Source organism: Anabas testudineus, chromosome 13 (assembly GCF_900324465.2).
Source record: "Anabas testudineus chromosome 13, fAnaTes1.2, whole genome shotgun sequence".
NCBI classification, from domain to species: domain Eukaryota; kingdom Metazoa; phylum Chordata; class Actinopteri; order Anabantiformes; family Anabantidae; genus Anabas; species Anabas testudineus.
In genome coordinates this window covers 7550069-7574815 of record NC_046622.1, presented here as the reverse complement: position 1 = coordinate 7574815, position 24747 = coordinate 7550069, and the positions used below count along the sequence as shown (strand labels likewise).

Here is a 24747-nt window from a genome sequence, read left to right as displayed (position 1 = left end):
ATCGAATAAATTATTAAATAGTCAGTAAAGTTAAATTAAGTAAATGTAATAGGACACTTTCAAACTGATCCAAATATTGACAATTAATCTTAATTCATCTGAACCAGTTCAACCAAACCAGTTAAACAATCACCATCAATAATGAGACCTCATTATTTGTATAAGAAGTAAGTACTGTGTGGTTTCAGGAACTCTGAGTAGTAGAGACTGGACTTGGGACTTCAATGAAAAGGTGAATTTATTCTCTAAAATGTTCAACACGTTACTAAAAACCAAACCAACAACTTAACTCTACAATAACTTAAAAGTGTGACGTTACAGACAGGACAGATTTAGACACAGAAAGAGTGGGAGAGGCAAATACAGTGTGACAGAGCTGAACGCTCCACGTCCAGAACCATCAGAACTCCAGAAAGTTGGTGACAATGGCAGCGTTGTAGATCAAGTCCGAGATGTATCCCATGGACGTCTGGGGTCCCACTTGTGGGTGGTGGTGATGATGGTGGCGGTGTCCTTGGCCCTGAGTTACCTCCCAGTAAACTGACTGTGGGTGGGTAGGGACTACCTGGTCCACAGAGGTGTGACCTCCACCTGCAGCGCTGCCTCCATACATAGCCTGATGAGCCCCGGATGGAGCCAGGCTCTGGGGCTTGAAGTTCCTGAAGGCCTGGTACGAGCAGGATGAGGCAGAGTGGTGAGGCTGCCTGGTGATGGGCTGGGCAAACGACCCAGGGAGAAAACGGGGGAGTGCTGGTCCCAAGTGCTGCTGCCGGTGGTGCTCCTCCTCCCAGAGATGGGACTCTGAAGGTTTTGAGAAGCCCAGCGCCGGCTGCTGGTGGAGAGATGAGGAAGACGATGTTGATGACACGGGGTTGCTGCAGATCTGGATCCAGTCGGAATAATTTTGTGCAGCCTCGTCCCAGTGGTGGTTCTGCTCTTGCCTGACTATGTCTTCCAGGGTGGTTGGGGTTGGAAAAGGGGAGCTCATGAGTCCAGGGGAGGGCTCTGCAGCTCCTCTATCTCCTGGGACAGCCTTGGTGGACTTTGGGAGTCGTCCAGTCTTGATACTTCTGGCTCTTCTGTTTTGAAACCACACCTGTATAAAATGGAGAGACTTTAAACATCAGAGTCGTAATAATGCGTCACTGGTATAGACAGTGGCATAGAGAGAAGAATAAACTCTGGTGCTGGTTGAATCATATCCACAGATAAATCATTTAAAATATTCATTTACGACTTTTCAGCTGAATGAAACCAGCGCACTCACCTGTATCTTGCTCTCGGGCAGGTGTGTGTGCGCCGCCAGCCTCTCCCTCAGGGTGATGTCCGGGTAGGGAGTCACAGCGAAGGCCTGCTCCAGCTCCGACAGCTGGGCTCGGCTGAAGATGGTCCTCTTCCTTTTCCTCTGACCCTCCGTCACACCTGCGCCTCTGTCCGGCTCCGGAGAGGACACGGTGCTGTCACTGCGAGAGTCTTTAAAAGAGACAAAATCACATTAGAATAAAACGAAATGATATATGTAGAGGTTGGCGCGGAAAAATGTCAGTGTAAAACGATATGTTTAATTATTACGCACATCTTTAAGTAAGTTAGATTCATTTTATTAGAAGTCAATTATTATTTAGGTGCTTAAATTATGTTTTTAAACTATATTAGAATTATAAAACAAATTCAGATAATCCTTTTTTCCCTTTTCTTTTTCTTTATTAATAGGTCACATGATTAATCAGAACTGATTCATTTTCATTTGTTGTGGTTTCCTGAATAAGATTTATCAATTAAACCAACACTGGCTTTAATCAAAGATGTAAAAATGAACAATAAAAATATAAATTCAGTGATAACTCACGTTTACAGTGATCCTGTTCTCCAAAGTAAACCTTAAAATCCACCATGTCTTTCTGCTGGTTGGGCTTCAGTATAGAAAACTCCGAGTCCATGAACAGAGCCATGACTCCAGTCAGAGACGCGCATCCACTGCTGCAGCTGAGGAGGAGACGTCGCTTCTTATACCCACATCAGATGAGAGACCCCCACCCCGTCCGCAGCTGGATCCAGGTGTTATTCACCGCAGCAGAGGTGTTTTTATGCTTTTATTTGATCAAACTTCAGCTCAAATGTATTTAATTGTGTAAAATCTTAACCACAGACCAAGAAGAATAAAGTTACTTCGAATAAATAATAAAGACAACTCAAAAATCATTGACTGAACGAAATTCAGATTAATCTCAGGTCCAGTAAATTGAGAAACACCAGACATAACAAACAGGATCAATAACAGACTTTATATTTAAGGTGGGTGATGTTGTGTTTTCTTTGTGACCAAATGAAGCTCACACACCGCACACAGCTGTTGTATTCACATCTCTATAGAATATATAGGCCTATATTTTTAATATTTTTATTTTTCATGTTGAGTCAATAAAAACTACAAGTGGAGAAACTGAAGCTTTCCAAAGAACTGAACTAACATGAAACACCTGTGTTGAAAACTGTTTTTAAATGCTGACACAGTTAAAAATGTCTTTTTGCTGCTATTACTGTTATTTTGTTTGATAAAATGTGTATTATATAATTTGATCATTTTAAAATAAACTGAAACTAACGTTCTTCTAATGAGCAGTCAAATCAAAGTAGAGACCTGGTGGTTCGGTCACAGTCAGTGTGAAGGACTTGATAGGAACCAAAAGTAAACCTGCAGCCTGAGAACGGAGAGTTCTGCTGGGAGAATATGGTACTGTGAGGTCTTTAAGATTGTAAATTAGCAACAGCAGCACTTAGCAATTGTTCAAAATAATAGTTTTTCTAAAGCAAGGGCACATTCTGCATAACATAATGACATATTTTGAAGAGTTGTGTCACTTATCATAACATCTGATCAGTTAGTTTAATGTGAGCTGTGGTTCTGAAGTGAAATAAAAATTAGCTCTCTAGAAAAAAAATGCTGTAATTTTTCTTCTATTCACTCTGTTGGAAGAAATGTTTGGGCTGTTTTATTCCTATTGGCTTCATGCTTTGGTTTTTGACCGACAACAGCAGCTGGTATGAGATAAAACTTCAATCATCGTAATCTTGACATGGACTGTTAAAGAATCAGTCTTCTGAGGCTGAAGTCAGTGAGGATGATTCATCATGGGACATTCATCTGAACCTTAAACTAAAGACAGTGACTGTGGCTGGAGCATCATTATTCCTACATGGCATGCAAAACGAAATAAAGAAATGACAAGTGCACTTTCATTATAACACGAATTCTACATTTCTGCCGATTACGTTGTTACTGTTGGTTTTACAGAGATAAGTAAATTTACACAAGTCATTTAAGTATTCATCAAATTCAAAGTGCTACTACTTCCCTCTCTACAGCCACTGTTTGGTTTGTCTATTCTGGGCTTAATTCTAATCCCAAGACAACACATTATTCTTATTTTAAAGTGATCACACACTTACAAACACAACTATGACTATTACAGTATTTTCCATTTTTGCTAACAGATTTCTGTAAATTTGACACACGGCACCTTTAAAGGGAGCTCAGCACAGAAAAGTAATAACTTAAACCAACAGATAACAAAAGCCAGTGTCAAGATTCTTCTTTAATTGTTTGGATGTTGGGTTAACAACAGCCAAAGTCACTTTCCTAATCCCTTTATTTCCTCTCAATATATGTATATATATGTACATAGAAAATATATATTTATCTTTTTTTGGTGTTATTTTTTCATGACGGACATGTTTTGACCTTTCCGTTCATGATAGTCCAGTACTTTAACTCTGTCCAGTACTTTAACTCTGTCCAGTACTTTAACTCTGTCCGGTGCTTTAACTCTGTCCGGTACTTTAACTCTGTCCGGTGCTTTAACTCTGTCCAGTACTTTAACTCTGTCCAGTACTTTAACTCTGTCCAGTACTTTAACTCTGCGACAGCCAGTAAAGAATAAAAAGTCCACATTTAGGTGTCATACAGTACAGTTTATTGATTTTATTTCTCATACCTCAAACATTTCTTATTAACACAGTATCACAGCATTTGTGGATGCTAATATCACATTTTACACATCACATCATTTTATTTCCTGTATTTTTCTGCCCTATTTTAAGCAGATGTCTACAGTTTTTAGTTTTAAGTGACATTTCCATACACGCTCACTTTCAAACATGGTGATAATAGTTTTGTACATCACAGCAATACTTCTATCACTAAGTATTGCAACTACACACACAAATCCCTTATTTGTTTGAGAATTCATCTTCTTCATTAGTTTGAACAACATTGTCCACACAAACGCAATGTTCTTCCCACGAGTCCGTGTTTGAACTCTGGGTTTTTCCTGCTGCGTGTGGAGGATTGTTCACTAATCCACCACCAGGGGGGAGTGTAGTCTATTCCAAACACCTCCCATGCCAGCCGTGGGCCTTCACTCAGCTCACAGTCTGGTACCTCCTGCCGCTGAACACCTCACAGTGAAGAAGAGATTAAAAGGAAAACTGTGCAACAAAACAGACAAAAAACTAAATCTTCAGCATATGAGCTTCACTCGAACTTGCGCAGGTGGTTGTAGAGAGACTGGACATAGGTGAAGACACACATGGGGTCTGGTTTACGACCCATGATCATCATGTCGTCCACCTCAATCAGCCGATCACAGCCGGCCTTCACCCTGCAGACATGCACAGACAAGGGAGAAGTTACAAGGGATGGTGTTGTGCTGCATGAAGTCATGACATCTTAAAAAAGGAAGATTTCATAGTGAAAGTAAAAGATGAAAGAGCGGTTATGGACAATTAGACAATATAATGCATATTTTTGAAGATGGATCCAGATGTGGCAGCTGAACTTATCACTTTTTTTTCATTTCTATTTGTTCTTTTTACTTTTTACTGGTCTATAAAATCACATTTTTTATGTCCACAGTGCCTGTTTCTTCTGACCAGCCGTCAGTTTACAATGATATAAAACAGAGAAATCCACAAAATCTAGAACCCCATAAATGTTGATATTTTTCATTTAGAAAATGCCTTAATTAGTTCAGTGGTTGCCAGTAGACTCTATCTCGTATGAGAGATGAAACAAAACATAACATTTACATGTAATGATGAATCCCACTGTACAATCTATGGCCAAATGAAAATGGTTTTAAATTTAAATCTGCTTAATCCTGCAGCAGTGTTGAAAAAAGTTGCATATTTAAGCCCTGACATAGACTGTGTGCATGCACTCTGTAGTCCTGTTTAGTGTCAGCTCTATAGTATGGAGCGTGTTTGTGCAGCGGGTGTCTGAGGAAACAATAAGCCACGCTCTGTGAAGCCATGTAGTCAGGCTGAAGGAATGTGCACCTTTCAGCAAGACAGAAAATGTATTATGTATTACAATAAAAACATAGATTAGTGACTTCACAGAGGACAATCAAGTGAAAGCAAAAAGGACAAAGAACGCACAATAAAGTAAAGAACTTCACAGTTGATGCAGTAAAACCCCCAAAATCCTGCAAGTCTGCAGCAGACACTCAGGTTACTTTGGGCATCTTTCCACTTGTCTTTAAATGAAACTTATTAGATCTTAAGTGACTCATTAACCTGTGAGATTACTGTCACTAGAACAGCCCAAAATGTCAAAGAACGTGAAGTGAGTGGATAGAAAGTTGACAAATGAATTGACTCGGCTGTCACTCACTCTGCAGTTCCAAAGGCCAGCTCAAAGTTATGTTTGCGGTTCTCTGGGGACAGGGAGTTGTAGTCAAACTCAGTGGGGAAGAAGGAGTGGACCAGAGCACAGAAAGCCATCCCATCACTCCAGCTGGACGAGAAGTTCTGGATGTCGATGTTCTACAGAGGGAAGAACCACAAAGAACGAGGTTTTGTTAGTGTCACTGTGTCATCTCTGGGTTCTGTGTGCACAAGACAGGCAGTAAGAGCTGAAAGAAAGAACGAGGTAAAGGAACATGACTTGTAAAACCGACTGCAGCTTGTGGCAGCTTCATGAAGTCATCTCCCCATCCAGCGTCTAGCCCATAATTATGATGGATAAAGCAGACTTTCCTCTCCTCTCCTGCTTTTGGTCTGCTACATGCTTTTGAAATCATGTCATTTCAAGACAGGCATTTATTAGTCTGGTGTTTGCCTTAAATGAAATGCAGCATGTCAAATCATCAGATGAACATCTCTCTTGTGTGTGTGTGTGCGTGAATGTTTGCTCCCAGTTAATAAGAGTCTTGGCTTTGCCTGGCTTGACTATAACCAGCACCACATGGAGCCACTGGCACGGGTTGCTGTGAAGAAAAGGGTACGAGAGTGCAGCAATGAGTCGGTGTACTCAACCATGACTGAAACAGGGTGAGGTCACTGTGCACTGAACCCCAGCACAGACAAAGACCTACAGTATATCCACAAGGATTCTCATTGCGTAGTAGCAGTACATGGTTCAGAGGTACAGTGTTAACACATTAGCACTGAGCTATGAGGCGACTGATTAAAGATGAATGAAAAACCAACAGGATCTATCCTGGATGCATCTTCCTGAGATTTAGACATGACGTTTAGTACTGATCCCATAAGACAATTAGCTTAGCTTAGCATAAAGACTAGAAGCAGGTGGAAATAGCTTCTGTCCAATGGTAAGAAAATCTGACACCCACCTGCCGAGCTAAAGTTCAACAACTGACACTCACATCTTTTTTTTTTACTTTTACAGAAAACACAAAAGGCAATTTCTGTTTTTATTGAAAGTTATGTAATGTAACTACGTCTTGTTGTACAATAACCAGGCGTAAGGATGAGGTTTCCAGCTGTTTAGTGCATCCTTACAGTAACGTTTAAATATATTTATAACACATATGATGCAACACAACAATTAAAGAGCTTTAGAAATGCTGATAGGGTTCATCTTTTAAATTTGAAGTGAAGCTTAACAGGAAATATCTGCAAAAAACATACTAACATACTAAAAAAAACAACTTGCAAAGACTCAGTCAGCACAGGTAGTTTATGATCATGCAAATCACTGATATGGTGCATTCATGTGCTGTTGAACAGCTTTGTTATCTGAATTTGGACGTCGAGGAACAGTAATGTGTGCTGCAACACAAAACACTAACGGTTGGAAAACATCTTGAAAAGAATAATGTAAATTTATTATCTTCATCCATTAACGTGACGGCTGCAGCGCTGACTTTTCAGCTCAGCTTCAAACGTCCACAAGGGACATGAACACACGCTCAGTTTTCCACTATATTACTGTGCAGGAATAACGTGACTTGGACAAAATGAGAAACAGACACAGAGGATTGTGTATCTCAAGCAAGTATCTGTCAGTTATATTTCATGCTGTACTGACGTGAAGTGATGATGTCAGTGAGCGTGAAGACATAAAAGGTCATCAGCTATAAACTGATAATAAAATGTGTATTTACAACATTACATAAGCTTCACTTGTCTCTAAACCTACGACAGAATCATAATATCTGCAAGTACTAGCAGAAATTTCACCTGGTAGCCAATGGTCTTGGACCGGCACCATTCAAGAAGAATCTGTTTAATGCTGCTGGCGCTGGACACCCCAAAACTCTGAGACCGCTTCAGTTTGGGTTTAGAGTCCACTGGTTTTGGGCGACTATAGAGAAAGAGAACCGGTTAGGAAGAAGGCCACAAAGATTCACAGGACAGCTTCATCTACTATGACTCCAACACTACACAAATTTACCTGTTACTTGCTTCAGAGTCCAGTCGTTCAAAGATAGATCGACGAGCCTGAGCACCAATGTTACGAGGCAGAGTCTGTGATCTGTGCAGTTCTCGCCTCCTCTCTCCTATCTGCCCAAACGACCTGTCACCGTGTGCATCAACATCTCTGCAGGCCGGGAGCACAGAAAGGTTAAAAACTCCTAACTCCTAACTAAGAACTCCTAGATGTTCTTCAGTCACCTTACACTCACCTGTCGTACTGGTGCAGCCCTGAGTAGGTCACAGACTTGACAGGGGCTGAATTTGCCTTCTCTGCAAAGCACAAACATTTAAATTTTATAATACACAAATAGCACTTTAAACTGAACATCAGGATGTGACCCTGATATACGAGTGTTTCACCTTGAAGGCAGGGGGATCCCAGGGCTCTAATTGGCGGGGGAGTCCACGTCTTCACAGAAGATACTAACAGCAACAAAGACAAACCCATCTGTGATTTTTCTAATAACTCAGGTAAATGTGAGTCGACAGGGAAAACACACAGAGACTGGATAGAGTGAAGCAGTCCACCACTGTACCTGGCTGAATTGGAGACTCGTCTGTTGGTTGGTACTGGTTGGTGCCAGTGGCTGACTGATCAGAAGGTGAAACCTCAGACAGTGGAGAAGACCCAGACCCAAAAGGACTGCTGGGAGCGTCGGGAGAGCTTTTGATTTCTGCCGTCTTGGTTGTGGCGGTGATGGGGAGGTGGGGCATCCGCATGGCGACGGGGGCTGTGTGCTCATGTGGGAAGTCAGCGGGTGGAGAGCTCTTTCCGTGTACAAACACCGATTGTTCTAGTTGGAGAGAATAGATGAGAAATTCTTAAACCATCAAAATCACTACAGTGGAGAGGGATTTAGTGGTTTTAATTTCAACCTTCAATGCTAGTCGCAGCAGCACTTTTCCAGTCCCAGGCTAACCTTAAGTTAACTCAACCATAACTTTATCTATCAACACAACAGGGGTTACCTGTTGTAGTAGCGTGTCCATTCTCCAGCCCAGTGTGTGTTGGAGCAGGATCCACTTCAATTGGCTCTTCTCGTTCAATACTCTGAAACACATGTAGAGTCATAGTTAACACACAAGCAGCTTTCGTTGGTTTTAAAGGAGCATGAAGTCTTATGGAGGCCAGTAGAAGAGTTGTGGAGTTTTTCCACAGGTTGGAACATTTAAAAGCAACTAATTCAAGCACCTGGTCAACTCATTATCGTAGCATTAATCAACTGTATTAATTGATTGATTCCTCTTGTTTTCTTGTTTCATCGTTGTGCTCAGCTGTTCAAACATCACTCAGGACATCATATTTCTCAGTTTCAAATGATAATGAATTCCAGATATCTGCTGCTTATTTGCTCATAGTTGGACCAGTCCGCTCTTTTCAGGTTTTAAACTCGTCTCCAACATGTGCGTTTTTTTGACATGACTTCAGATAAAACAAAACAAACCAACAAATCTGCCCGGAACAACTCGGCGCACTTCAAAGTCGGACATTAGGCGCCAAGGACTTCAGAGAAGTGTTGTAGGTGTGAGAAACACCAGGGGTGTTCTGTTCTGTGTCTGTCTCTTCTCCTGTGATAAGACCTGGGAAGTCTTTGTTTTAAATCCGACACTGCTGTTACTGACACGCTCAGGGAAGGAAAAAACTGTGAGAATCTGTCTGGTGATCTTGCAGCACGACTGCAATCGGGTTATAATGTCAAACACTGTTAGCATCTGAAGCTCAGTGTCTATAGTAAGTAACCTCCTCTGTTGTGATTAGTGCATATCTGCAGCACGGGCTCACTTTCCTTTCTACAAACACAAGAGATACGTCTACGTCAAACCTTTAACCACATGGGGCCGCTGACCCACATAGGCTGTGGGTCGACCTGTCACTTTCCGTGTAGCCCTGCCAGAGTGATAGATGGAGCTTAGTGTGTAGATAGTCAAGCTCTTTAGCACAGAACAACAAAACCCAGGTCAACAGTGCAGCACTGATAGCTGTGCACGTTTTCCCAAGGTCAAAATCAAACCACATGTCACGCTTTGTCTATGTTGGGCGAACATATCCTAAAACAGGCTTTTAGGAAACATCATGCACCAACATCCTCTGCTCCACAGTAACAAACAACAAATGAACAGCTGGTTTTATTTCATACTTGGCTGTCACAGTGGAATTAAATAGACAGGGCTGATTTCCGTGCTGTGTTTCATTGAGAACATTATTTCACCACTGATGCATCAGTTGTGTGTTTAGATAACGTCAGCGCCGTTGGAAGCAGAGCACAGCATCTGGTAAGAAACCACAAAATGAACAGATAGATGCTCTGGTTGCACAGAAAAACAACCTAAACCGAAATTCTAATGACAAGAACTGCGTGGGATATTCACTAAGTAGTAGTAGTAGTGCACAGTAAAATGGCACCAGCTGTAATGACTGTATTAATAGATTAAACTAAGGAACAAACAGCTGTAAAAGTAAACAGAGAAAACTACCTAAACAAAGGTCTCAATCTTTCTTCCTGCAGAAACCTACAGCTATGACAGTTCCCCCAGGAAATGGTTTGGAGTGTGCACAGTCAATGTGAGAGTATTTGGCTGAGCTCACAATTTAGGAATGCTGCTGGAGTGTGTGTGTGTGTGTGTGTGTGTTAAATCAAGGCAACCGGAGAATGTACATATTGTGGTGGTTGTATTTTATAATGGGGGGTGATGACACTCCTGTGAGAGAATAAGTGAGAACCTCTAGAGAAAGTTAAAAAAAGTGAGGAGAGCTATTTCAGTGGAGTGTGATGGGAAACGGCATCACAGGATCGGGGAAACATGGAGGAGGGAGACAAACTGAGTGTCTGGGTTTGGGGATGGGGGGGGGGGGGGCTTCCCGGCTTTAGTACTCAGATCAACAGACGTCCACCGTGGGTCAGAATGGGAAACTTGAGCTGAGGTTCTTGTAAACTCTTTGGTATCTCGCAGCCTTTCAGTATTTACTGGCAGAACACAGTGCTCTCAGCACTTAGCATGGCACCAAACTGACAACAGGTTTTAGAACATGATGCACATTTGTGCACGCACCCGATTAAACAGACATGCATCAACAAACAATTTGGTGCAGGGACCACTTCAGCATGCACAGAAATATAAACTGATATCAGCTGGATTTACTTTCATTTAATGTCCTGATTTTCCAGGATTAACACCTTCTATTAAAATCTGGTTCACTGTATTTTCCTAGTACTTGCCCTGCATTGAACTCATTTGAAGAACCTTAAGTTTCCTCCTCTTCTCGGCTAAAGTTAAAATATTTGTCAATTTCCTTTCCTTTCCTTTCCTTTTCCTTTCAGACTAAATTGTTTAAAAAACCACAGCAGTATATTCATCTGGTGACTGTCACAAAAACTAGACTAAAATCTGGATGAAACTGTGTAAAGATCGAATCTCCTCAACCTATGATACCTTCACAAACCCACACCAAGTCATTGCACTATGCCACAAGACACGTTTTTGATTTATTGGCATCATGTCAGTTTCATAGTGTCATAATACAAAAAGAGCTGAACTGTAAGGAAGCCTGGATGGTCACAAAGGAGGACAATTTACATTTAGCAAAATAATTTGTCTCTGATTTCTAAAAAGTAAATCTGAAGCTCAGTCCTACAATAATTAATCATGTTTCAGAAGGAAATAATCTACATTTATACTACTACTACTTTACATTTAGTATTAAGAAACGACACAGAAGGAATAAAGAAATAGCAAATGAAGAATTAAATAAGCTGAGGCTTAAATTGAACAAGCTAATGTACCACACGCTGTGTTGTCAGTGAGTTATTCTACAGCAGGAAGAACCGCTTCAAAATAAAGGTGGTGTGTCAGAAATCATTTCAAAATAAATGTTCTGGTTTACTTAAAGTAAAATTTAAATAAGATACTTTATAGATGTTTTATTTGAGTAGAGTTTTAAGTAACTTTACTTTACCTCAGTACAGTTCCATAGTTACAGTAATAAACAGTAAATAATTTACCACAGTTTGTTATACATGTGGATTTTCCCTTGCAGACATTAATCAGTGTTTGTCCTGATACAGATTAGCCAGAAAGAAACCACTATGGTATTTCCACTCTGACAGTAATGACAGTCATTGTTCTTCTTCCATTGTTAACTCTCTTAAAGTGCGGACATGCCAACAAAACATATACCAGAATATTTTTAAATACTACAATATTGGCCGTTACGTTGGAAACCTGTGTGTTTAAACAGGAGGAGGTATGAGATAGCTGGGTGAGCGCCACATCCTGTGTTTAGTCAGAAGACATTGTTTAGCTGTCAGAGGCATCTTCATCACTGACACTTTAATAAAGACTTTGCAGGGGTGGGGGTGAAGTGTGGATAGGATCTGGTTGCTGGAGGGTGAGTATTTGACGAGAGCACACTGCAGTCTGCAGGACAACATGCAGTGCGCTAAGTTGTGTTCACTCTGTACGTCAGCATATTAGACAATTTGAGAAATATGTTTAGTCACTTTCTTTTTTAGCTGCAACAAAGGCCCCCAGTCAGACTCAAACCAGGGACGAGCCACTGGGCAGCCAGTCCGCTCCCACTTAATCACTTTCTAATATAACAGTCCTGTGTGTTTCTGAAGAGGAGGTTAACTATTTAGTGAAATGTAGATGTGTTGGTCAAAACTTTACTAAAGATGCATTGCAGCCATATTTACTTCGAGTTTTTTACCTTCAGTCTGGATTTTAGCAAGTTTTTTTTTACACCATATGAACATCTATACTCTCTAAGTGCACCTGTTCATCACAATGTTTGTTTTCTTTAAATGAAGATAAAACATCTGAAGCTGCCCTCAGTTCATTAACCTCTGTTTACATCTCTCCTTTGGTGGTGGAGTCTGGACACACTCATCATTACTTATTTGCAAAACAAACGCGCTAACATAGAGAATTCACAGTGAAGCCTTTGTGCTGTTTGCAATAATATGGCTGAATACGTGACAGGTTTATATTGCACTGCATTTTATAATTGATTACAAAGCCTGTAAACGCCCGGGTCACTGCCAAAGGCCTTGCACTTTACTATGATATCAATAAAGAAATGCACAGAGCAGGCGATGGTCAGTAATACACATGCAAATGTAACATAAGAAGCAAGAAGCATGCTCTCATGGACACACTGTAAAGTTATCCGTTCTCCTCAGTAATCAGAGGAAACAGTTACAGTACTGACAAAGGGCTGCTTCTCTGTAATTTCCTCCAAGGAGTCTCTGGAGGAATCCTCTCAGAGGAAGAAAGACACACTCAAACCACCTGTTCCTCAGAATACATTCACATAGCCTGCAATTTCTCTGCTAGAAAATTCAGAGGGAATACCACTTTGGGTTCAGAGTGGAAAATATGCACGGCCTTTGAACTGAGAAGATATAAAGGATTTGCAGGTGAGAGCCACCGTGCAGGGAAAAGATTTCTTCTCCTGGCTGCAAGTTATAGTTTTGGCCGGTGAGAAGATGTGATTTCACATGTGCTTCTCTGCAAAGTGTGTCTTGAAGTGAAGAGTTAATTCATGCTTTTGTGATGCTTTTGAGGTCTCTAACAATCTGTTGTTGTAATTTAAAAAAATACATTGTACTCTTTGTTTACGGTGGGAGATACAGACCAGTGGTTAGGCAATGATATCAGTCAGTCAGTCTGGCTCTAACGTAATTGACATGAAATTTTACTAAGAATACTTTCTATTTTGGGCATTTAATGGCTTCCCTTAGACCACAATTGTCAGTTTTGCAAACAACATGTAACTCTAATGCTCTGTTTGGGGTCCTGGAAACACTGAGGCCTCAGTAACAGCTCAAAAACATATTTAACCTTGATACTTCATGATTTTTCTTAATTTTAACAATTGAATCCAGCTGAATGCATCTATTCCTCTACGCTAGATCGAATAACATACTGCCCACAAAAAACAATGTGTTAGCTCATGAATAGAATGTAGATTAAATATAACAACATAACAAGATTATAACTTGTTTATTAGAGTGTGATCGGGGGTCTGTGACACCCCTGGACTCCCCTCTACCATCAGCCTTTGCTGGAAGAACGATGTGGTCTCTATTTCATCCTGGCCTAGTATCTGTAAGAAATAGGTCACGCTTGTTTTGGAGAAAAGGTTATTTTTCACTTTCTACTGTAACGTTTAGCTCCTACATGTGGCAACAATAGAGGGAAGCTCCCCTGTCTTCCTTGTCCACCTCCCATCCTCCATCCTCCTCTCACCTCTTTCATTCCTGGCAGCGAGACAGAGGAGGGTGAATGATATGTTGATCTCCGGTGTGAGGTCAGCAAAAAAAAAAAATAAAATATATATCGAAATCACCTCTACCTCCACTCCCATTTCTAACAAACAGCTGTTTAAACTGGACAAGTCCTGCAAGAGAAACATGAGAAAGAGCAGGTTGGTCCATTACTTATTGCAGCCCAGTATCCCAGAGGAGGTAGGTCACTACTGCATGAACACGCAGATCCCGAATGATTGTTAATTATGAAAAAAGACAATTAATACACTTAAAACTGCATCAATTGATTCATGTTTCTGCCTCTAGGGGGCAGTGATGGAGCTGGTGTATTAGATTTTTTAAAACTTCTTTGTCTTTTAGCTCTGTTTTTGGCCTCCACCAGTTGCTGGGGAAATGTTTGGCCCTATCTGATGTTTGCCGCAGAGCAGGTAGTTGACGATGGCAATAAGATTGATGAAATTTGACGAGACTGATGTTAGCAGAACCACCCAGTGGCAGAACTTTAGCTTCTCTGGTTCCCAGCTTCACATCAGCCAAAAACACTTAACATGTTTGATTCATCTGAAATCCTGAGATCTGGGTTCCTGCCATGACTTGTATCATGTTAATACTTGGCTCTGTGGCCAGTGTTGGCCTGCAACGAAGCACATAAACACGAATAAAAGAGAAAGTATCGCCAGCAGATTGTGTCATCCTGAAAGTTTGGATTCACACTTTTACAGAGGGGAGAGGGTCAAGCTTTAAAATCCAACATTAGAATTCATGAAGCATTTGATTTGCACACTGGTGTTAACATGTTAACATGATGCAAAATTTTTTCTTTGCACTGAACAATAATATTTCTTTATTCAATGTTCTACTGCTGAATTTCTATCTTATTGTATTAATTTGTTTGTTAATATTGTTGTAGTAAAAACATGCTCTGGGGAAACTTAACAAGCTACATCATCTAATTCAATCTAAATTTCTTCCTCAGTGATTGACAGGCAAATAAATTAACTCTTGGCCACTCATGCTTTTTTAGAGTGCTCGAAATGCCCAAAGTGGCAGTTGTATCTGGGTCAGCCTCCTGTGGTGGGAGACTTAATGTCTCACAAAACCTGCTCTCCCACCGTGACCCCGTGTCACCCAACATCTAAAACCAATTTCCTCAAAGTGCCTTCTAGGCCTTATTCCAAAACACTGGAACTGAGGGGAGCTAAATGCAATTTGTGAACTATTCCCAGGAAACATTGAGGTGACGTTGGCAAAGAGGTAAGGTTAAAATTTACTCTTGAGGTCTTATTCTAGTAGGACTGGTTCCAGAGGGCTGTGAGGGTGAGGAGGGCGAGAAGTCCCACCGACCAGTCAGTTATTAACCTGTTTCCACAGAGATGATGACGGGAACATGGCCTATTGTCTGGAAGTCATTAAGAGAGCCAGGGGTAGGCAGGGAGTGGCTGCATACCTCTGTTAAACCCCCAGCATGTGCACACACACACACACACACACACACACACACACACACACACACACACACACTCTCTCTCTCCTCTGTTTTCAGTTTTACTCTTTTCTTCCACATCACCCTAAATCTGCTTTAACATCTTTCTAATAGCTCTTTATCAGCACTGCCAAGTCACCATTACAAAACAAAAGTAGTTTACATGGCCAAGGGAAAATAATCCCAGAGAGTTAATAACACTTACATATATTCTACATGTTTGTGCATTTTTAAGTGTTTTAATGAGTAGTTGTTTGATCAAAAAAGGAAATCTGAAACTGCTTTCTGTCTCTCTTGTGGCTTTATTAATAGGCACAAAAGGGGGAAGGGGGTCGGTGCCAGGAATCTAGCCTTAAAATGCAGCCGAGCTCTTAGGGGGAGACACTGGAAGAGGGGTGGAAGGGTGAGAAAGGGGCCAAAGAGGCAGAGAGGAGTACATGAATGGATAGATGAAAAGGTTCTGCAAGAAGTGGTGCGTCACAGCCTGAGCAGGCACGACGTGAAGCATTTAAATGTGGGATAATACTATTTTAACACGATTAGTTGTGTGTTTAATTTAATAATAAAATTAATGTGTGTAAATAGAAGTCACCACAGTCATAATGTTTTACTGGAGCATAGTGTCAGTTCAGGCAGAGAGAGGTTGAAACAAAACTGCCTCCATCATATTAAAGAACTTGATCATGTGTGAGCTTGTGTGTACGTCCACGGGAACAGGGCCTAAAGTACACGTGTGTCAGTACTTTCACCTTTTCCATAGCTTCATGCTAAAGGAGGGTCTGTGTACGTGTGCACCCGCAGCCAGTAATCACAGCGCAATTCAGTTTGGACTAGGATCAGTACATTCAAGTGCCCTGAACGTACGATCTACCCGTGAGACTGTGACTAAACTAAAACACTGCAGGCTTAACGCTGCAGAGGCCTGCTGCTCACGTATGTGTGTGTGTGTGTGTGTGCAGATAAGAATCAGATAACATCAAGACTGAGCTGTGTAATGTCAGATAGAGATGGAGCTAATGGCTGCACGGGGAGGGATGGAGAAAGACAGAGTGTATCAGGGTGAGTGCAACCTGATGGAGTCTGTACCATTAAATAAATCAAAAGCAACTTAAATGCTCAGTACTCAGACAAATTATTACTACTGTCAAATGAACTTTTATAGCTTGGTGTAACTGCTGTAAAAGTGAGACAAGGGTGGAGGTGATGGTAGCGTCTGTCTCACTGTGGAGCTATTGAGAGAGCAGATGTTCCTCAAAATTAAAACCACATTTCACATAAATCCTGTTGCTTCCTGCAAGAATCTCTTCAAAGTGATTTTGCCTTCGACTGTCTACCACCACCAACCGAACTTTGTTTGCTGAACAAATCAGCTCTTACGTGGGATGTTAAGTGTCATATTAGGCTGTAAATCAATCGCACAGGGTCTCTGTGTGCTGATAAACAACAGTAGTTGACCCTCTGACCTAACTGCTTTAATCTAATCTGTCCATCTGCTAATGAACAAACACGCTGCTATAGTGAGCCTGATGTTCTGCAGCAGTGGATTCTTGTGTGGGACAGGTGTGGTTTGGGAATGTATGTGCGGCCAAGAATGAATATGAAGGCGTGTGAGCGAAAACAGACAGAGACGCACAAAGCGCGATAAAGCTGAAGAAATGTTCAAGCGATAAAGAGAGTGAGCTTCTGTTTTTGACTAATCACCGTGAACAAACATATAAACAGAATCAAAACCTGTCATGTCATATCTGTCTAAAAGGTCTCTGTCTCTCTCTAGTTAAGTATTTGTTGAGGTGAGATAAGGATGACAGGTGAGAGTCAGGGAGGAGGAAGGACTGAAAGAATGAGGAGGGAGAGAGGATTTATCCTCTTATCCTTCCACACTCAATGTACTCCCAGTGAAGCACATGAACCCACACAATGGCTCATTGAGAGAGCAGCTTTGGCACTGTAATTGGCAACAGCGGTGTTATCTGCAGATGTGTGTGTGTGTGTGTGTGTGTGTGTGTGTGTGTGAGAGAGAGAGAGATGGGGAAGTGTGGAGGGGGGAGGTGGACTACAGAGGAGGAGGTTTAGGTCTTTGTCCTAATCCTAATCTTGACTAATTCCTGTTGCCCAGAACCATTAGAGGCTAGAAAAAGCCACACAGCTGCCTCGTTATAAATCTCCAAAACCTTCCAGATGGAAACACACACACACACACACACACACACACACACACACACACACACACACACACACACACACACACACACTATTACACAGTTTTGTTTCCATTCAAGTATTTTTATGCAAATTCCAATGTACTGAAACAGAAAACTGAAACACGGCTGGACAATCGTGACAAAACAAGGAGAACGTGAAAAGAAAAAGATGAGAATGGATCGAATGTTTCATCTCAGTTCCTAATCAAGAGCACAGAAGAGAAATCAGCTGTGGGATTTCAACCAGATTTAATGCAAACTGTAGCAGAGTTTTAAGAAAATGCTAGTTAATCATAATCACGATCTTGTTATTATGCGAACTGGACTTTGTGTGTTGAGTTAAAGAGCTAGTGGCTCAGATTTTCCAAGTATGGCTCAAAAAAGATCCTTAAAAAAGAAAGTAGATGTAGGTGTAATTCCTACAGGGAGGCTACAGTATGTGCTGCAGGTGTGTTTTCAATATGAACAAAATCATGCTGGCGTGCTGCAGGTGTCTTTCGGAGGTCAGGGTGTATGTGCAGGTGAGCAAGCTAGAAGACAAACGCGCCTATACACATCTCTCTGGCACAGATACCGCAGCTTTAGCTTGGACCCGAGCCTGTAAGAATGCCTACAGTTCACGTGTCATGTCGATCAGACCTGTCTGAACAATCAGCTGAACCCTGTGTACTGTGTCTTCCTCATGTCTGTGTCCGACAGACAGGTGACGATGTGGCAGGAAGAGCGAGCTGCAATTATGATTCAAACAGCAGTGCGTCAAGCTAATTATCATGATGTGAGCAAAGAAGCAACACACACACACACACACACAAACACACACTGTTAACCTTTCTGCACTGATATGACAACTCACTGCACTTTCTCCATCTCTTGTTTGATCTGATCTGTGTAATTCTGCAGTTGTGTGTATGGCTGACAGTGGGGGATCTCCCATAGCAGACACACAGAAACAAAGGTGTCCTTGTGTTGTTTGGCTCTGACCACATGATTTCACAGGAGATAACATTCCTCTGTTGTCTCCACCACATAGTCTGGTAATTACAGATACAGGAGGAACAGCTATTTGCATAACACGTGCATGTACATGCGTGTGTTTTTAAAAAATGTTGTGCCGTCTTGTCTGCATGCTTCCTTGTACCTAACAATTATAAAGTTTGATATTAAATATGCATTAGAAACCCTGAGCATACTGAAAGATGCTAAATTCTAAGTGTGGCTGCAGGATGAAGTTCCCTGGAAGTGAACAGTCAAACTACCCACTGTGGCTTTAAAGGACTTGTAAAGCAGCTGTGATCAACATGCGATTTCACAACCCCTAGTTTCACTGTTTACTTTAGACAATAAATTTAACACTAAATATATGTTGTTATTATCTACTGCTGATTGACACACAATGGTGGCACGAGCTGCAGCCCAAAGTTCATGAAAGGGAACATTTGCTGTCAAAGCCTTTTGTGGTTTGTTGGCTAAATCTGCTTCTGCGTACAGTAGGAAGTGCTGAAAAACACGGATAGATAGATAGAACTATTTCTTCCGATGTTCTCACATAACGACGCGATGGAAGCACTTTTATTTCAGTTTTGAACATGTGTTCACTCTGAGACGTTTCTCCACAAACATAAGCATGCTTCACACATTCTCACTAATAATGCAGAGTGGTCGCATTTGTTTGCAAATTGTCAGCTCCTTAGAAACATACTTAAATTCTAAATCACCTATGGGAATGAATTAAAGTAAGTAGCTGATGGATCCTCTCACACTACTACTATAAATGTTTAGACAAAGGAAAGTTTTAAACGAGCAAGGATTTCCTTTGTTCTCTGGAAAACCCATAAATTAGATGATCAGTTGAAGTCCAGGAAGACTGTACGTTCATCATCAGCCGGCTGAGTGATACTGCATTAACAGGATGAATGAATAAAAGCCAGAAGATGCTCTTTTCATGAGAAGCGAGATAAGACAGGGGAGGGAACGAATTCATCTACGCTATAATACAAAAAGAGACATTTACTGTAAGTCTAGCTCCAAATGACAAACTTCTGTGATTAGTATCCCAAAGTGACAGTAAAACTTTATTCCTGATAATAACTCACTGACCTGTTATTCATGCAGTGATGATATACTGTGACCCAGACACAGACAAAGCATAAAACCAATTTGGATACACCCTGAGTATTAGCTAAAAGTCTGCTTTCTAGGAACTTGGAACCAGGTTTGTTTTTAGCTCAACTCTTCCATTTACTCAGCAGAGTTTAGAACGACTTTCGCAACAACTGTGGTTCAAACCAGGACTTTACATTCATTCAAGAGAAGCTGTGCTATAATAAAAATCCACAGAACTACACCCATGAGCTTTAGGCAGGACGGCACCGATAACGACTAACCAGTGCCCACATTTCACAATGCTGATTTCACATATTTGACTCAGGTCTGAAACCCACACAGCCACAATAACCTCACCTCCCTGGAGTCTGCTTGACTCATGTTACTGTACTTCATAAATTGTTCAGCATCCTGGTTGAGAGCTATTGTGCAACTGCAGCGACACAGTCAGTGCTTCGTGTGACACATTCACATGTTTATATTTAACCCTTTAGTTTCTAGATTACATCATCTGCTACTGTACTAATGTACATAAAAGCATTATTGTAGCATGGCATGTGGTTTTGATGATGGTAGGATCTGGGTGTATCTCCTCTACACAAACAGTAACAGTGCAGTACTCACGTTAGTCTTGCTGGAGACAGCGAACGTGGCTCTGCTGGAGAAGCGGGCGGTGGAGGGGCTGCTGCTGGACACCGGGCCTGTCGCTGTGGAGGAAACTCGAGAGCCTGTAGGGGGACTGCTGGAGTTAAGGGAGGATGAGAAGGTGGCAGGGGGGGATGCAGGACTTGACTGATTGCTGAGGCTGTTGTAGGTCTGGGCTTGGTTCCCCAGGGTCTGGATATGGAGGTGAGCCTGGCTCTGAGTGTGAGTGTGAGCCTGACCTCTCCCGTAGACCACCTCTTTTATCTCCTCGTGGTTCTCCTGAATGTCATTTAGGTGATTCTTGTGATTCTGACTGTGATTGTGGTTGTTGTTCAACAACGAGCTCCTGTCACACGTTATCCCACTCAGGAGCTCCACCTGTCGGGTAAGAGCCTCCAGCTGACTCCTGAGCTGCCGGTTCTCCTGCTGGAGCTGAGCCACCGCGCGCCCAAGTGGTCCGCTCAGGTTGGCTGTCTCCTCCAGACGTCGCTCCATACCCAGCTTAAAAGCACTGACATCCACATGGATCTCCCTGATGGCATCCCGGAGTGTGTTCTCATACCGGGCTAGAGCTGCACACACTGTCTCCCCTTCTGGAGAGGAAGGCCGGGGGTGACACAGGTCTCCCATCTCAGCCAGGGTTGGGGCTTCCATTGGGAGCCTTTTAGTCTATAAGGAAGAATCTCTGGTCACTAGAGAGTGTGAAGCTTCAGTTGGTGTGCGGAGCGTGGGGACTGAAAGATGAGGGTAGGTATAGTTTGTTTTATCCTCACTCCTTCAGCTCAGTCCTGATATGTCTCAGCTACATATGTATCACTGAACAAACCATCACCACCAGGGAAGTCCTGAGCAAAACAAACCAAACCTACATTAGAAGGACATGAAACAGTACAAAGTAATATATTAATTAATAGATCATACACCTAATTTAATCGCAATCTGCTCCAGCCATGTTTCATTACTGCCATAAACCCAACAGTGAGGTAATCTTCTCTCACAGCTGCAGCAAACTCACCTCAGCTTCGCTCTCTGGTTGCAGCTCACGACAGATTTCCCTCAGTGCTCAGCAAACAGCTGTGTGAGAGCTCAGCGCTGCCGGCTCTCTGGTTTGTTTAAACTCTCAGGTTGATCACTCCTCTCTTCTGGCCCAGAGGAGGGAGGAGAAAGGGAGGAATGAAGGAGGAGGAGGAGAAGGAGGGTGGTGGTGGTGGAGTAAAGAAACAACATGGAAAGAGTAGTAAATGTGAGGAGAGGGGAGGGACGGAGGCGGACTGAGCCGCTTTTATGTCCCAGCACTGTGTAAACTCTTGGTAGAAGTCTCCTCCTCTTATCTTCTTTGCCACACTCAGATTCTTACAGCACGTCCTTACAGTGAAGTCTTTTACTTCACAGTCAGTCTAATCTTTTATCACCAACATTTTATCTTAAGTAACAACTATTAATGGATGAAGCAAAGAAGGAAAAGAGCCTGCTGAGAGGTCTATTGTGTCTTGAAGTCAGTTATAGGAGCACCACCAGCGGCAGCTCCAGCACCCCTGAAACACTCTCTCTCTCTGTTTTAATTTTATTATTAATGATTTCCTTTTTTCTTTCAGATTTCTACAAAAAACGCTCTGAAAATCCCATTGTACTCCACCTTTTCAGCACCAAACATGTGACTGACAACATTAGCGACCAGCTGGTGAAGATAGTGGAGCATTTAGCAGCTAAACAGACAAATAATTTCTCTGAGAAGATGGTAGGAACCAAAGCAGAGCTAAAAGAAGGGTCATCAAATGCCAGAATTAAAGTCTAATAAACCTCTCTGCTCAATTATTATTAAGTTTAACAGATAACATGCCGTTAAACATCCGTGTAGTTGATACTTTCAGTTTACAGTGAATACTGCGATCACCATCTGTGACATTGTTTACTTTGTTACTCAGCTGCTCTGTCTCCAGCCTCACCACTAACTCTCCTCTCATTTGCAGACCCAGCCCCTCCTCTTCTGGCTCACCAGGCGAGTCTTCCCTCCAGTGCATTCACTTGACCTTCCTCCACCCAGTTGTGCACCTGCAGCTCGACTCTCTAGTAATTAGGCTTCGTTCCACGCACCTCGGAAGTTGCAAGTCTTGGGATGACGTCACACCCACATCTGACAGCGTTCCAGTCACCAACCAGGTGAACAAGTTGTAGCCGTGTCAGCTTCTGTTTGTAATACCAACTCAAAACTATTTATCAGGCGAACATAATGACTTCAGATGATGACTGAAATAATAACTTTTACACTCAAACCTGTACACTAATCAGCCACAACATTAATACCACTTGTTTTGTATCATTGGGTACAACATGTATCATTAAATGCACGCATAAAGTGAACTGTGCACTGGAGTTATATTCAGTAATGGTTGGTTTATGTTCTACTGATGTATCATTTACAGTTTTCTATTTTGTTCTATTGTATTCTGTCGGCAGGATGAGACAGACAAGCAGGCTGCTGAAGACCACCACCCTCCCCTTTGTAACTGGACCCCAACCGAGCAAACATTCCACGCCAGATAGCAAGTGTGTGTGTGTGTGTGTGAGTGTGTGTGTGTGTGTGTGTGTGCAACAGACACTCGTGCAAACACTTGGACATTCCACCCTCCTGCTTACTGTCAACAGTCTGCATGTGTGTTAAGGAGTGTGTGTGTGTGTGTGTGTGTCTGTGTGTGTGTGTGTGTGTGTGAGTGGCACTGGTGCAGCAGCAAAGTTGGGTGGGGGCTTGGTGAGGTGATTTACTGGAAGATTGTTCCCCCACCTTTCTGTCTCTTTTATACACACACATGCTCAACAACCCCTCAGGGGTTTGTGTGAGCCTGCTGGGGGCAGTACCAGACACAGACGGCAACAGACCACTTGTAGAGGTCAGAGGTCACAGGTATCATCTTCATCACTTAATTGAGGTTCTTTAAAGCAGTGGGTGCTGGAGCTCAGGTTGTGTCCACATCGATACTATTCTTAAGGGTCTATTCATACTTGCATTTGCCCCCAGATAGATCTGGACTTGCACTACAGGCTCAGACACACTTCTATTCATGCTACAATTGGGGACTCATAAAGTACATACATGTTCCACACATGTGCACAATGAAACAGGATGACTACTCTGTACTGAAGTACTACTCTGATAAAGTGAATGTCCCAAATACTATACTACTGTATGTTTCTATGTGGCAGCACAACAGAAAGTGTGAAATGTAAACTGAAAGCACATCCTCATATATAAATGTTTGTATATATTTTCTTCTTACTTTTTACTTCTTACTTGATGAAGGTGGGAAAGTGTTTTTCTGATGTTTACAAATGAGCTTTAATTGGCTAATATCTCTCTGTCTGCACTAAATGTAAAATCTGGTGAAGCAGCTTTAAAGACTTAACGATGCACTAACTGAATGCTTTGGAGTACTTTTGTGTGTCACCTCTTCACTGCTCATTGAACAAATATACTCTCATAAACGCACTGTGCATCACCTGCCCAGCAGCAAACAACAGATGAAGTTGGCAGCGAGCTGGTGAACACAGTTGAACAGTAAAAGACACACATCTTTCTGGGTTTGGTGAAGATCAATATAGCGCTAAAAGGAGAGAAAATACTTACCCTACTTTTCATTACTCAGAAAAAATAAAACTATAAATAAAACGCACACATGCTTTATAAGGTGACAATGTCTCTGTGTTTACTTTTCATTTTCTGCACAATTATTCCAAATAATAATGAATTTGTGTTTGTTGAGCAAATTCTTAATGAATTCTATGACATCATGTTTAAATTTGAATTAGATTTGATTGTAGTGAAATTGAATATTTTCCTTATCGCACCCTAAGGGTTCCCTGTGGTCCCTGGACCCCACTTTGAGTAATACTCCTTTCCAGTAATAGTGAGTCAGCAGGTAATGTGGTGTGACCTGCATGAATCAGAGCAGCATTACACAAAAAATCCAGCTGTCGTCACCACAATACATCTCTCCCTCTGTCTGTCTCTCTGCTAAACCTCCCACGATCCCGGCTGAGCTTTTTCATTGTTTTGAAAATGACCAAATATGTTTTACTTCTCTGACCCCGGCTCTCTCCGTGCGGAGCTGAGGTTGTAAACGTCCAGTGTGATTACTGCAGAGGGGAGGTCGAACACTTTGATTCTCTCCTCATCTGGACAGGGTTAGGGTAAAACTATTTGTTGATGGTGCACAGACATTTGCAAACATACTTCTTCCTCTGCACAGAGAGGCTGAAACTGATGAAGTGTGTGTTAGGTCACGTAGCGGAGTTGAAGACAGTGGGGGTTTGCAACACTTAGGGACTA

The 24747-nt window shown here is 41.9% G+C and overlaps 2 protein-coding genes and 1 long non-coding RNA gene across 4 annotated transcripts; 1 reads left to right on the top strand and 2 right to left on the bottom strand.

Moving 5' to 3' along the window:
* Positions 1-400: 400 nt before the first annotated feature.
* On the bottom strand, positions 401-1952 carry sebox (SEBOX homeobox). The gene is made up of 3 exons (XM_026340357.1): positions 1850-1952; positions 1268-1473; positions 401-1096 (listed from the first exon to the last, which is right to left on the bottom strand). Exons 1-3 carry the CDS (start codon positions 1950-1952, stop codon positions 401-403), a joined length of 1005 nt encoding a protein of 334 aa, XP_026196142.1.
* Positions 1953-3957: 2005 nt separating this feature from the next.
* Positions 3958-21561, bottom strand: smtnl (smoothelin, like). Of its 2 annotated transcripts, none has more exons than XM_026375181.1 (10): positions 21439-21561; positions 20403-21268; positions 8692-8773; positions 8259-8516; positions 8083-8145; positions 7932-7992; positions 7700-7846; positions 7486-7609; positions 5675-5826; positions 3958-4661 (listed from the first exon to the last, which is right to left on the bottom strand). In XM_026375181.1, the coding sequence occupies exons 2-10, from the start codon at positions 21075-21077 to the stop codon at positions 4535-4537; spliced, it is 1689 nt and encodes a 562-aa protein (XP_026230966.1). In that variant the 5' UTR covers positions 21078-21268; positions 21439-21561; the 3' UTR covers positions 3958-4534. The 2 variants fall into 2 exon arrangements, with proteins under 2 accessions (XP_026230966.1, XP_026230974.1); XM_026375189.1 differs by having other exon boundaries at positions 20403-21288; positions 21439-21537.
* Positions 21562-21654: 93 nt separating this feature from the next.
* LOC113172294 lies at positions 21655-24097 on the top strand. Its single transcript, XR_003299742.2, has 3 exons — positions 21655-22161; positions 22394-22583; positions 22881-24097. It is a non-coding gene; the product is annotated as an uncharacterized LOC113172294 (long non-coding RNA).
* Positions 24098-24747: the final 650 nt, after the last annotated feature.

Bases quoted from the DNA above. Each gene is read 5' to 3' on its own strand.
- sebox (XM_026340357.1), bottom strand. From the start codon at position 1,952: ATGGCTCTGTTCATGGACTCGGAGTTTTCTATACTGAAGCCCAACCAG. The intron at 1,474-1,849 runs GTGAGTTATCAC...TCTCTTTTAAAG, and splicing joins AGAACAGGATCACTGTAAAC to ACTCTCGCAGTGACAGCACC. The intron at 1,097-1,267 runs GTGAGTGCGCTG...CATTTTATACAG, and splicing joins TGCCCGAGAGCAAGATACAG to GTGTGGTTTCAAAACAGAAG.
- smtnl (XM_026375181.1), bottom strand. From the start codon at position 21,077: ATGGAAGCCCCAACCCTGGCTGAGATGGGAGACCTGTGTCACCCCCGG. The intron at 8,774-20,402 runs GTGAGTACTGCA...CATGTGTTTCAG, and splicing joins CTGTCTCCAGCAAGACTAAC to AGTATTGAACGAGAAGAGCC. The intron at 8,146-8,258 runs GTACAGTGGTGG...TGTTGCTGTTAG, and splicing joins CGAGTCTCCAATTCAGCCAG to TATCTTCTGTGAAGACGTGG.